Source organism: Stegodyphus dumicola, chromosome 6, assembly GCF_044657685.1.
Source record: "Stegodyphus dumicola isolate Sdum_Otavi_A_Nest chromosome 6, ASM4465768v1".
Taxonomy (NCBI): Eukaryota; Metazoa; Arthropoda; class Arachnida; order Araneae; family Eresidae; genus Stegodyphus; species Stegodyphus dumicola.
The window spans coordinates 158,127,590-158,140,785 of NC_140773.1; the positions used below are offsets into that span (position 1 = coordinate 158,127,590).

Below are 13,196 nucleotides of genomic sequence, written 5' to 3' on the forward strand. Positions count from 1 at the left end.
AAATTCTGGCAAAATACAGGATGGCTATCCGTCTATGGTTAGGGGTAGAGAACTTTTGAAGAGAATCAAATACACACACCACCAGCCTGCATGCGCATATCGCTCCCCAAAAAGCTCGGAATTGCAGCTGTAGCAGTTCAGTACATATTTGATCACAGTTGCACCAAGCAGTGGGTTGCCAGTACTGCCAAGGAGGTTGAGTTCTTCCTAGAAGAGCTCTGGTCAAGTCCAGTTGCCTCATGGATTCTATCAAAGAGAACAGATTAAACCCAGTGGTTAAATAGATTCTAAACTGATGTCAAGTCTGCATTAGATGAGTGGATCCTACCACAGAAATCAGAGAGACTAAGCAGACTTTATGAGAATTCTACATATCAGTGGACCTATTGCCCAGTTGCTTAGCAGAATATACCTAAGAGAAGCTACATACTGAGACATAATGAGAGATAATTGGTAATATTGAGGATATATTGAAAGAGATCCAGCTCCATCTAAGATATTGTTCTTGTTAACCTTCCTGTATTACGTCAAGTTTCATCAGTTCAAGTTTGTTTAAAAAATAAAACCATACTTTGGTTTAATAGTTTGCGTTTTCTATAAAATAATATATCGAAATCAGAACTATACAAGTTTTTAAGAATTAAAGTAAGAATCAAATCCAGAAAGTTAATGCTACTCTTACTAAATATGATTTAATTGTACTGTGATTAATTAAACTAATAAGACTACTAAAAAGCTACATAAATATTTTATCAGCGTAATGTTTTATTAATAAAAAGATAATACAAGTAAAAAGAACACATTTTCATTAAACATTTACAGATATATTTTAATTTTTTCACAAAAGCTATATTTACAGATGGTATGAGAATATGAAACACATCAACATCTCCCAAATCTGAAAGCCTAAAAATGAAAATAAAAATTAATTAAGAGTTAATACTATAAAATATACAACCAATGAATGAGAAATAAATTACAGATAATGGATAGATTGATGGATAGAATTACAGATAACTTTGTAAAATAAAAATTTTGCTAAGTAAATTTTAAAATGAAAAGCTTATCATTACTTCATATTATACATAAGATGCTTGAAAAAGATGGTTATCAATTTTTTTTCTCTGAAATATTTCAGTTAGTCGAAATTTTGGTAAAAGTATATTTACGGGTACCACTTGGCGAAAATTGCCGGTACATGGATCCCGAGTTTATGCAATTCTTACTTTGGCTTTATGTACCTCAAATTGCCACTACACAAAGCCAAAATAACAAGTCAAAGAATTGCACAAACTCTGTATCCATGTACACAATGACCTATTTTCTATTAAAAAAACATCACAGAATTGCACAAACAAGGCATTGCACTCTCCCTTGACTTTATCATGCTCACATCGACCAATTTTCACTTAAAAAAACATCAAAGAATTGCACAAACTTGGTATTGCCCACTTGACTTTGTCCATGTACACATCGACATATTTTCACTTAAAAAGTCAAAGAAGCACCCAATTTTATGTAAAAGTATATTTACGGAACATTCAACTATTCTTACCATAAATGAAACAAAAACTTGGCGATAAACAAAACAACAACCTGGCGATAAATGAAACAACTTTGCGATAATACAAGGAGTACCCTTCAGTCTAATTTAACCGAAATTTTTGATGGAATAATTGTTGGATTAAAAATTTGAAGGTAAATAAAAGAGAATAATGAAAGAAACTATCCAAAAGTTTTACTGATTTAAAGTTGAATTTTTAATATTTGCTTTTTAGATGGTGTGTTTCTTTCACTGTATTTGGATTCATTCTTCACATAAAAGGGAAATTTTTATGCGTGATATACCTATAGCACAGTACACAATTTCAAACTAAGTATTTAACAATAAGTATATATTAACATTCTTATAAAGAATGTTTCAAATAACTAGTTTTTCCTACATTATTACAGATAAATAAAAAATATGAGTTTTATATGTCATTTACTGGTCTTAAAAATTGTCAAAATTATTTGATTTAGAACATTTTCACCAGATCACAAAACTAGGTGGGCAGAATAAACACTGGATTCTGTTAACCAAAAAATTTTGAAAGCTGCTTTTTTCCTCTGTCATTCGGTTTTAACACAATTATTTGCCCTCCGAGTTTTACTTTGAGCTTAATTTGAAGTTAAAATGTCTAGAAAATGAAAAATAGTCTCCATGAGAGACACAACTACAGATTTAAAAGAATTTGATAAAATACAAAATTTATGGTCCTATAACTGTTAAAAAAAAAAAAAAAAAAATATTCATGCATCAACATTAAAAACAAATGTTTCTGATATAAGGAAATTATAAGAATGAATAAGAGTTTGCGGAAAACCATTTCAAAGAAATTGCACATTCAGGGTGAAATATCTGTTGATTTAAACCATATTTCACCGAGAATTTTCACTCACTTAGTGCGATGCATCAAATATTCCAATGAATGTGTCAATACTGGGGGGGAGGGCAAGAAATTACATTGTGAAGGGAGATAGTCTTTTCACTAAAGGGCTGTACAAATTTAAATTACTTTGAAGAACATTATATTGTTACGAATTTGGTATTTAAAAAGCTAATGTTAGTTCAATTATAAATTAAATGGTTTTATTTCTCGCGCAGTGCAGCGCGTGACGAATATTAAAAGAAAGCTAAGCCGGAAAATTGAAAATACAAGAGCGCGTGCATTAAATAAATAAATATCTCTTTTTGATTTCGAGAAAGTACTGGAAAATTCTAGCGCGTGATTTTAAAATCTTATAAAAGGAGGAAAACATCTCAGTTTGTAGTAGTTGCTTAGTTTGTTGTTGTTTAGAAAACTGCTCTTGTTGATTGTAGCGAATTCGCGGATTAGCGTTCTTTAGCTGTTTTGAATTACGTTCCATTGGACATTTGAGTAGTTAAAAGATAACTACTGTGAGATATTGTAATACTGCATGATAATTTGAGAAAATTAAAGCATTTTTGTTGTGATAATAATAAATTTTTGTTCATTTTTCATCGGACTTGTGCATTCATTTCATAACGAACCCGTACGCACGCAACAATATCATACCACAAATGGAGAATATAAAGATGTCCCAACCGAATTTGTTGAAGATTCAGAAATCTATCCAAAGAAATGTATGCACATCAGTTCAAAATGTTTTCAGTGATGATGAAACTAACCTTTTCTTTCATCGTCTGTCTTCAAAATGCCTAACCTTTAAACACATTTAATATAAGGGACAAAATTGCTTTAGTATTTTATTTTGATCAAGAAGACAAACAAGAAGAAACAAGAAGAGATATCTCTTCTCATAAGAATGTCACAGAAAAAAAGCTGTTTCAAAAGTAAATAAGGTATACAGTGAATAAAAAAGTGGGGATAATTGCAAATATATTCTGCAGAATGGCTCAAGAAAATCTTAAGGTATTAATTAAGGTTTCCTTGATGCAAAAAGAAATTAACAAGAAAAATTCAAGGCATTAACAAGATTTTATTTTTTATTTATTTTATATAAAATTTAGTCTTTTTATGTTATGTTACTTGACTCTTGTGATTTAAAAAAGAAATATTTGAACTTATTTGGAAATTTGGATACTACTTTAACAAATTAAATACAGGATGAGAAAATTATGTAAAGAAAGGGCATAGTAACAGAATGATGGCAAACTGCTTGCGTGCAAATCATTCTAAATTAAATTACAAATTATATATATTTCTTATTTATATATCTTTTCTGAATGGCCGATTGAAAGATGCTGTACGGCATTTTCTCTTTTAATGCAGAATGCAATTTTCAAAAGCATTATGACAAATACTGGGTTATAAAGTACTCCTTCAAAAGAAATGCTATTAAATTTCAAAAAACATTTATATGAATTAATATGCTTTAAGTTCTCTATGCGAATGAATAAAATAAATTTTTTAAATAACTATTCGAAGAACCGTAATTCAACCATGCAACTCAAATAAATTAAAAGAAAATTCTTTGAAAAGAAAAATGTAAAAATAAGCAATTGCGATTAATATAATATACATAAAAATACTTCTAAGAAAGAAAATTCCATTTTTTCCTGCATGCTCAGAATGAAAGGGAAAGCAAAAAGGTTAACATAAACTGAGAAGTCAAGCCAAGTGAATTACTCTTGGCAGAAAGTGATAAAAGAGCACCAAACTATATTTATAAATAAACTATTACTATTTATGAATTAGTCTGAATGTTGCTCACCAATTTTTTTTATATAATTTGAGTGGTAGAATCGAAATATGGAAAAAAAATTCGTATGTCATTTCAGAAAAGTCTGAATTTGTATCAAAATACATACATTAAAACAATGCTATACATAAATTTAATACATATATATCCTAAATTGCACTTTTGAGACATGAAAATTGCAAATTGAATTTATTCAATCAGCCAAGTAGAACAGGAGATAAACTACTGTTTTTTTTTTTAGTTGGTTAACAGTTTTATAACTAGTGAAAAGCCTAAAGAAATTCTTATACAAGAAGATACTTTTTCTGTGTGTATGCACGTGCACGTGAAAGATTTATAATGCTCAGTAAAACTGAAATTTGATTCACTGCATTTAACTACAACATTAAAGAATAGAAGGGAAGGAGACGTCTTAAGTTCCAAATGAACAGTTATGTCAGAAATGGAATCATTAGTCAATAAAATAAATAATTTTTGCTTGAAATTTCATCTTAAATCTAAAGATACTCACATTTTCTCAGTAACAGGCAGTGAAAATCTAAGTTAAGAAATTCATACCAAATATGCCTACATATTGTGCATATAAAGATACAAAACTTCATGTATTCAATTGATTATACCTTCATAAATAATATTTTACAAACTATAACTTTTGGCCTATGGAAACTATCTCAAAAAGTCTGATTTTATACTTAAAGAATGTTCCTACCCCCAATGTTGAAAGTACAGTACAAAGTCCGTAATCGGGACGTCCATTATCTGAAATGATCTATAATCCGCACCTCAAAGCCACAAACTTATGCATGCGTGTAATGTGTTTACGCATGCGCTTTTAATGCGCATGCACGTAAAGCATTTACCCATGCACACTTCCGATAGTGAAGAAAGTGACGGAGAGGTATTGAAAACGAAAAAATTTTGATTGACAAGTTAGGCGGTATTCTCGACACTGCAATTAGAGGACTTGAACAGTGAAACTTTGTAACTGAACAAGAAACTATGTCTGTTTATGGAATTAAAGAGAAAGTTATTAGCACAAAAACGAAGCAACTTAAACAACTTACATTGAAAGAAATGTTTAATAAAGTAAACAAATAAATATTAAGCTTTTTTTTTTTTTTTTTTTTTGTAAATTTTGATACCCTTTAGATCGTAATTGCTGTTTATTTCATAAATTACGATTTCATATTTTTAATTGTATAATTTCTGCATGCCATCTTACCAGATTTTAATTGATGACCTATAATCCAGAAAAACCCCCAATCCGGAATCGCCGAAGTCCCGACGAGTCCGGATTACGGACTTTGTATTACTTGGTTTGGTCAAATTAAAAAATGATGATGATGATGTTGCTAAAAATCCCCCCCCCAACACACAGAAAAACATGGAATAGCCAACCAACTTTCAAACAAAGCCTTGATTTCAGCAGATGTTATAAGAGAGAAATAGATCCACAACACCATGCAACATAGAATGATCATATGCAATAGTGAGATGAGCAGCAATGGCTTATCACCATTTAGATGACAGGTATGCTTAAGGAATGTGTTGTGTGAAAAAATTATTCAACTGCAAAATCAACTGGTAAGCAAAGTTGTCCACATCATATACATTTTATTGGCCAATGGCTACAAGTCAAATAATATTCATTAGAAGATACTTATGAAAAGCAAACATTTCATAAAAAACTACTCTCAAAGCAAATTTTCTTCAAGGTTATGGACACTCACTGGACAATGTAAGACCTGGCCAATTAAACATAACTAATAAATCCAAACTTGTGGAACAGATAGATGAATTCATAAAGACTGATTGTGGCTATATGCTCCATGAAACAGAAATTCAGAACAAGCCATGGCACAATACAGGGACTTATGCATGAGAAAGCAAAATCATAGTAAGTTAATTACACACAGCTATTAAAACCGAACTTGTGAAATAAACAGATGAATTCATAAAGGCAGATTGTGGCTATATGATAAAATTGATAAACATTAAAATGCTTTCACTACAGACTTATCTTAGAACAGACTGACAATAAAATCATTCCTCGTAAGAAGTGAAGATGCTTTGAAAAATCTGCTACTATAATTCATTATTTTAAAGCACTATTGCCTTTACAATAATGCTCCATGACATTTTACTTCACTGAAAAGATTTAAATGAAAATGTGAATATTTTGTTTCTACTGGTGAATATTGCAACCACTTGATCATCCATAGCACATCATGTTGGTAACTTTAAATGTCAAAATAAAAAATTATCTATGACAACTATATAACATTTTTGTAAAAAATTAAGTCAACTACTGCTGAAAACAGCACCATTACAGCAACAAAATTAATTCATACCCTTCATTCCAACATTCAGTAGGACTGCCATACTGTGACAGATTTCTGAGAAAATGTGAGATAAAAGCCAAACTTCACACATGTGCATACAACACATGTTTAAGTATACATTCGAAGTACAAGTTGTTTCAGACAAATTTTGAAGATAATATCCATTAGCTACTGTAAAATATCAGCCATATAGAATTTTATATCATAAAATTTGTTTTTCATAAAATGTCTCCTTTTTTTATTATATATAAAGACAACACTACCTAAAAGTTATAATTATAGCAAAACAAACGTTTTCGTCCCGACATTGGTATGGTTCATAGGGGTGTAGATAATTAGAGAGTACCAAAATTGATTCTGATTAATTTTGAATGAAAGAATAAGCCATCTATCTTATTTACAGCAAAAGCCGAACCGTTTTAGTACAATTTTATAATAGTGATTAAAACAGGAACACTTCACACAAAGTCATTTCTTAATTAGATCAACTCATGAATAGTATTAGCTTTCTAATTTTTCAATAATCATTTTTTGAATAAGAACGTTTAGTATAGGAAGAGAAGAAACAGACATTACCTCACTGTAAATCATCATCATCAAAAAGATCCTCAAAATCTAAATAAAAAAAATTAAACATATACATCAGTTATACTTAATTACATACTTTTGATATCAATAATTAAAATTTGTATATATAAATTACTATAATATATACCATAGAACTTTTATCAAGTTATATTATCCTTTTTTATCCATAAAAAAAAATTTATCATCACACTTTTGCTAAAATTTTCAGGTAGTGATTTAATATAAAAATATAATAAAAAACTGCTTTTTATACAGAAGATACTTACGAATAAATAAAAATAAAAACTACATTCAAGAGGTGAAAAGTATAATTGAAGTTAATTTGGCACAGAAATTAAGCACTAAATCATTTTTAATAACCTTATTTCAGTGACTCATGAGATTTATTCATTTAGTTACAAACTAAAGACCAATACATTTTTTTTTGCAATCATAAAAATAAAATTTGGATATCTTAGACAAAAGAGAGCTTCTCTAAACCGAAGTTAACATTATAATACATATATTTAATGTCCTACATCTATAATGAGTTACATTCATGTATAAGATTAAAGATTATATCCTAGCTTTACCAAATAAAAAATTGTTACACTCTACAACTTACAATCAATAAATTCCCTTATCACATGCATATAACATATTAAAAAAAAAAAAAAAAGAGAGAGAGAGAGAGAGAGAAAGGAAGAAAAAAAAAAGAGGGAATTCCCCCCCCCAGGTGTTTTTTGAAATATTAAAAAAAAACAGACAAGAATGTTTTGGATCCAGTCCCAATGTTACATGATTTATAAAATACTTAAGATGTTATACTATGAATTTTATCACGATGAGTATGAACAACTATCAAACTGTTTTAGTTAATCCTGTCATCAATACTTCTACATACACACACACACAAAAAAAAAAAAAAAAAAAAAAAAAAAACTTTAGAATAACCTTATGCTTCATTACTTAGGAAAGTAAATTCTATAATTGGGAAAATACTGCTTTTGCACTTACGTTACTCTTGTTAAAATATTTACATACTATTCAATAGCTACTGATACCTGCATACAATTTAACATCCAGCAATAATCACTCAAATAGTATCTAAGATTTCCATGATGTTCACATGAGAATCCTGGCCAACGTCAACATACTTACCATGGAAAAGCTGTATTGCATAAGCTTCTAAGATTTCTGTAATGCTATAAGCAGACCAGTCATGATTGTTGGCAGTGCATTGATTGCCATGTGCCAGCTGATAACACAAGACTTCCTTCAAATAACAAACCAAGCTGGACACCAAGTAAAAAAAATCTGTTACCACTTGTAAAAGAAGTTATCTTTTTGTGGTTATTATCTGACTGATTAAGCTATTCATGCCATCAGACCAGAAGTAACATTGAATTTCCAAATAAAAGGTTGCATGAAAAATCTATTCCTTGAAACTAATTCTACAACAAAATTGCATTTTTAGAAAAATATTGCAGATTTGATCTGGTGTAGTTAAATCCGAAAGGCTTTTAAGGGCTAAACTTATGGGCTAGTGTCGCCAAGTTCTGAAAACAGACCAAATCTGAAGATATTTTTTTGCTGAAACTTTTTTTCAAAATTTAGAGTTATCATTTAAACTACATAACCAGACTTTTCAATATCACCATTTTACTGCATTTTTTGCAGATGTTGCATGTACAACATGGTTGGTATAAAAAGTGTAGATTTTACGTATCTCATTCAGTTGTAAGATATGGGTGGAAAGTTTCTAATACACTAGTACATGAAAAAAGAGTTAATTTTAAATGATGCATATATCCTAAGTGCAAAAATAATGCAAAATTAGTTGAAAGAACAGATGTGACAGATTTGCATGTCACGTCATCAGACGTTCAGTCCTTCCCCACACAAGGTCAATAAAGTGTGCAAGAAAGGGCTCTTTGTTTTCCGAGGGATATACAGACATGCGAGTTTGATCCTTTCAACTAACATATTTGCAGGATCAGAAATATATGAATCAATTCATTATGGACGAGTTGCATGCGAGTGACCACAGTGTAGTAGACTGGAAAATGTTTATAGACAGATGTGTGCAGACTTCATCAAGTTATAACAATTTTCTTTTATGCAGCTTGCTGCTTTTATAAATACCAGGTAGGTAGCAATCTAGTTCTTAATATGGTTGATCCCACAGCACACATATTAACTTGCTTTAAAATAAGATCCTTTTTGTCTCCCTTTAATATTTACAGGTTTCATTCAATACATACGGATTTGGAGAGATGAAGATTTTTTTTTTAGTCCAAAGGGGCTTTGTCCCTGAAGGACTATTGTTTTCGTATTGCGATTTCACTATAAATGGCGAATCACTTTTCAAACTGTTGCCACCAAATGTTAGAGTCCTGAATTATATTTGAAGAAATTAAATAATGAAAAATCTGCATAAATATATGTATATTTCTCGCATTATCATAAAACAACAATACAAAAAGCCATTGAATTTTGAATGATGTAATCCTCCTATGAATATGGCCATGCAGAAGATCAAATTTGAAATTTGTTTTATTAGCGATTTCATATTTTGTAAAACTTTAACGAATTTTTGGTTAGCAAACTCAAGGATTTCAAAGCGAGCAATGGCAGCGTTGTACAGAAAAAACATTTTTTATCTCCAGCACGTGAGTTTCTGTATCAGAAATTCTAAAGATATGCTCATTTTAAAACTATTTTGCGACATTGCTGTTGAACTGAATTTTACGGTTTAAGTGCGAAGAACGTGATATTTAATAAATAAATGTAACATACAAAATGTAAAAAAAAAAAAAAAAAAAAAAAAAAAAATCCTTTGGATGTAATTTAAAATCTGAAACTTTTCAGATTTTTTTTTTTTTTTTTTTTTTTAATATGCCATACTGGCCCATGATCTACAATTTTATCTTTTTAAGAAATCAGAAAACAGAAAATGTTCCTACTACCAATAAACCTCAAGTATATATAATTATCTATGCTTGAAAATGTGGAATAAGTGAAAAGGTTAGAAAAGAAATACTTGTAATATTTTTACCTTAATGGAGCAAAGCACACAATGTCTATCTGTGTAAGGGCAGCATGCCTTCACAAAGCACTTTCTAAGAATAATTGGCTGAACTAAAGTAAACTAATAATAGTTTTTCTTCACACATCTCTTACATATGGAAATTATACATGAAGATAGTCATGAACCCCCCCCCCCACACACACACACACCTTGCCCATGTGCACAGTTCATAAAAATTCTTGAAACCTTTACATTTTACACTTCCAATAGTCACCCACATTTTACAGAAGATATATATGATCTTTTTAATATTAATTAAAAAGTACTATATGAAAATCTATTCTAAGGTAATTTTAAATACAGTGGTGGAACCTCGAGATACGAGTTTAATTTGTTCAAACATTGAGATCGTATAGCGAATTTCTCGTATCTAGAAACCAACTTCCCCACCGAAAAATAATGGGAATCCAGTTAATCCGTTCCGCACCCCCAAAAATATCTCATTACCATCTCATCTTCAGTTGACATACCTGGTGTTTTTTGGAGAAGGTCCAAGTAAAGATTCTTAGACTTAGCGCAAATGATAGCTTCCGACATCAAATCTCCTTTTAACTACTTGTTAATCCACACCACAAACAGCTTCTCACCATCTTCTACCGCAATACTACTGAGTTTTGGATTGTTCTTGGGCGTAATGGTAACTCCTTTTGCCACATCAAGTTTCTTAATTTCTTCCTTCTTCAGAATTGTGCAGATCATCGATCTCGAATGGTCCTATGTTTTCATCAATTCCGTCAATCTTACACCACGCTTATGTTTATCTATGTTTTTTTCCTCCTTAATTTCAATGGCCATGGCTTTTTTCTTTTTCTTTGCAGCATTATCTGAGGCAACAATCACCTTGGGAGGCATTGTGAAATAATAATTTTCATGTTAAAAGTAAAAAGCAATTAACTGACAAGAACAAACACACACAAACACGAAGATTAAAGAACACTGAGTAACCTGACGAGGGGATTCCCCAAGTCGAGGCAGATCGGAAAACGTGTCATGCATAACAACAGCCTGGCTTGTTGCTCGTATTTAGAGACAAACTTTTCGCTCATGCTTTGCTTATATCTCGAGGTTCTACTGTAACAGATAATTAAACATAAAAGTTATTACACTGGTTCTAAAAAGATATTTAACAATTATACATTAAAAAGCTGTAACACAAAAATAACACAAGAAAATATTTATGTTTTTTTAGTTTGAAATTTTTGTAGTTAATCTATATCATTTTCTCTTTAACATTTCAGTACATTTGCTTTAATAAACAAATAAATATTTCTACTAAACTCTGCTTCAGCTGATAATTTAATATTTCTAACAATATTGCACTGAAGAACTTTCTCTTTATATATAATCAATTTCTTCCTCAATACGTTTCCTCTTCCTCTTTTAATTTCCAGATTTATTTTTAAGATTTTTGTTGTTTTAAAATATTGCATGTATTTAAGATGTACAGAAGAAACTGCTGACTTTATCTTTCAATAATATCAGTATTAAAATAACTCCAGGAAACTTTATAAAATGATAATGATGTGCTGAGATAAATATATAAAATTATACACACACACACACACATATATATATATAATTTACTAGCAACCTGGCTTCGCATGGGTATAAAATATATAGCCTATGTGACTCACTGAAAAAATGATTAAAATCGATCCAGTAGTTTTGATTTATTCATTACTGCCCGTGGCCCGCACGCGTTAAATTTGGAGTAAAACAATTCCCCTTTCCCTATACCATGAAGATTTCCTGCTATATTTGGAATATCTAAATTCATACACTACATTTTTACGCATTTACTTTTTACATTTTTACCTATTTATTTTTACAACAATTAATATATTACAGAATGTCTTTATATACAACGTTCACAGCTTTCTTGTCATTAGACAATACAAACATGTTTTCTCTAGAGGTTACTCTTGAAAGAGCGACATACAGTTGGCCATGTGAAAAACAGTCAACGCTCAAATCTAAGCCTGCAACGTTGAAGGTTTGACCCTGCGATTTATTAATGGTCATTGCAAAAGACGTCTTTACCGGAAACTGTAAACGTTTAAATTGGAAGGGTAAATCCGATGGTATCAGAGGGGATTCTGGGAATCAATACATCTTCTCCGGTACCACATCCTGTGAGTATTGTGCACTTATGAAAGTTTTCAGTGATTTTACCAGCACACGCGTGCCATTGCAAAGTTTAGGTGGATTCAGGTTTCTTAATAAAATAACAGGGCAACCTACTTTCAACACCATTTTGTGAGGAAGGAGTCCAGACGGGTTCAAAGAGTTTAGAAACTCTGTAGGAAAATGAACAGCTTCTTCCAAATCGAGAACAGTATCGACCGAGTAGTATATTTTTGTCGGCGCATCAATCTTTGAAAGAATCAAGTTATTTACCTTATCTACTTGTTCGTTAGTTAGTGACAGATCGCTCTTTCTTTAAACCAAGATATTGTCTTATAACTTATGTTATCAATGTCAGGATAGACATTGTTGACTAACTCTTGGATGTTGTCTATCAAAACACAAAGGTTTTCTATGTTAATCCTTCCCTCACTTTGTGTTAACTCTCCATTGCCAACTTTTATAGCAGCATCTCTGGAAATAGCCTGTTCTCACGTGAAGATAACGAAACCCTCATATTAGTTTTAAGCTCTAATTTATTGACATGTGGCCAAAGGTTGGATCTTTTTAGGAAAGCATTTATTTTGTCAGCACATGTTCCTCGAGTCACAACTGGTAGGATTTAAACTGGAAATTGTTTAGGATAGGAACTGGAAATCTCCTGAGAACAGAATTGTACATCCACCGATAGGTGAATTTTCGTTGTGCAAATCGCGCATTGTCCTATCCAGTGCTTCCGCGCGTCCGATCGCTGCTAAATTTAAAGTGCTATAGGGAGAACCGCGGCCTCCGACGCGCTATTTATAGGCACGCTTCCGCCGCCCCGGCCGGCCACTACCGCCGCA

The 13,196-nt window shown here is 31.1% G+C and overlaps 1 protein-coding gene across 1 annotated transcript in view; it reads right to left on the reverse strand.

The window, feature by feature from the left end:
• Positions 1-745: 745 nt before the first annotated feature.
• LOC118189286 (COP9 signalosome complex subunit 9) overlaps positions 746-13,196 on the reverse strand; it is a 39,617-nt gene continuing 27,166 nt past the window's right edge. Inside the window, exons 4-5 of the mRNA XM_035359865.2 lie at positions 7,146-7,184; positions 746-906 (exon numbers count right to left, since the gene is read on the reverse strand). Of these exons, the coding sequence (XP_035215756.1) occupies positions 7,147-7,184 (38 nt within the window). The 3' untranslated portion in view covers positions 746-906; position 7,146. The remainder of the gene's footprint in view (positions 907-7,145; positions 7,185-13,196) is intronic.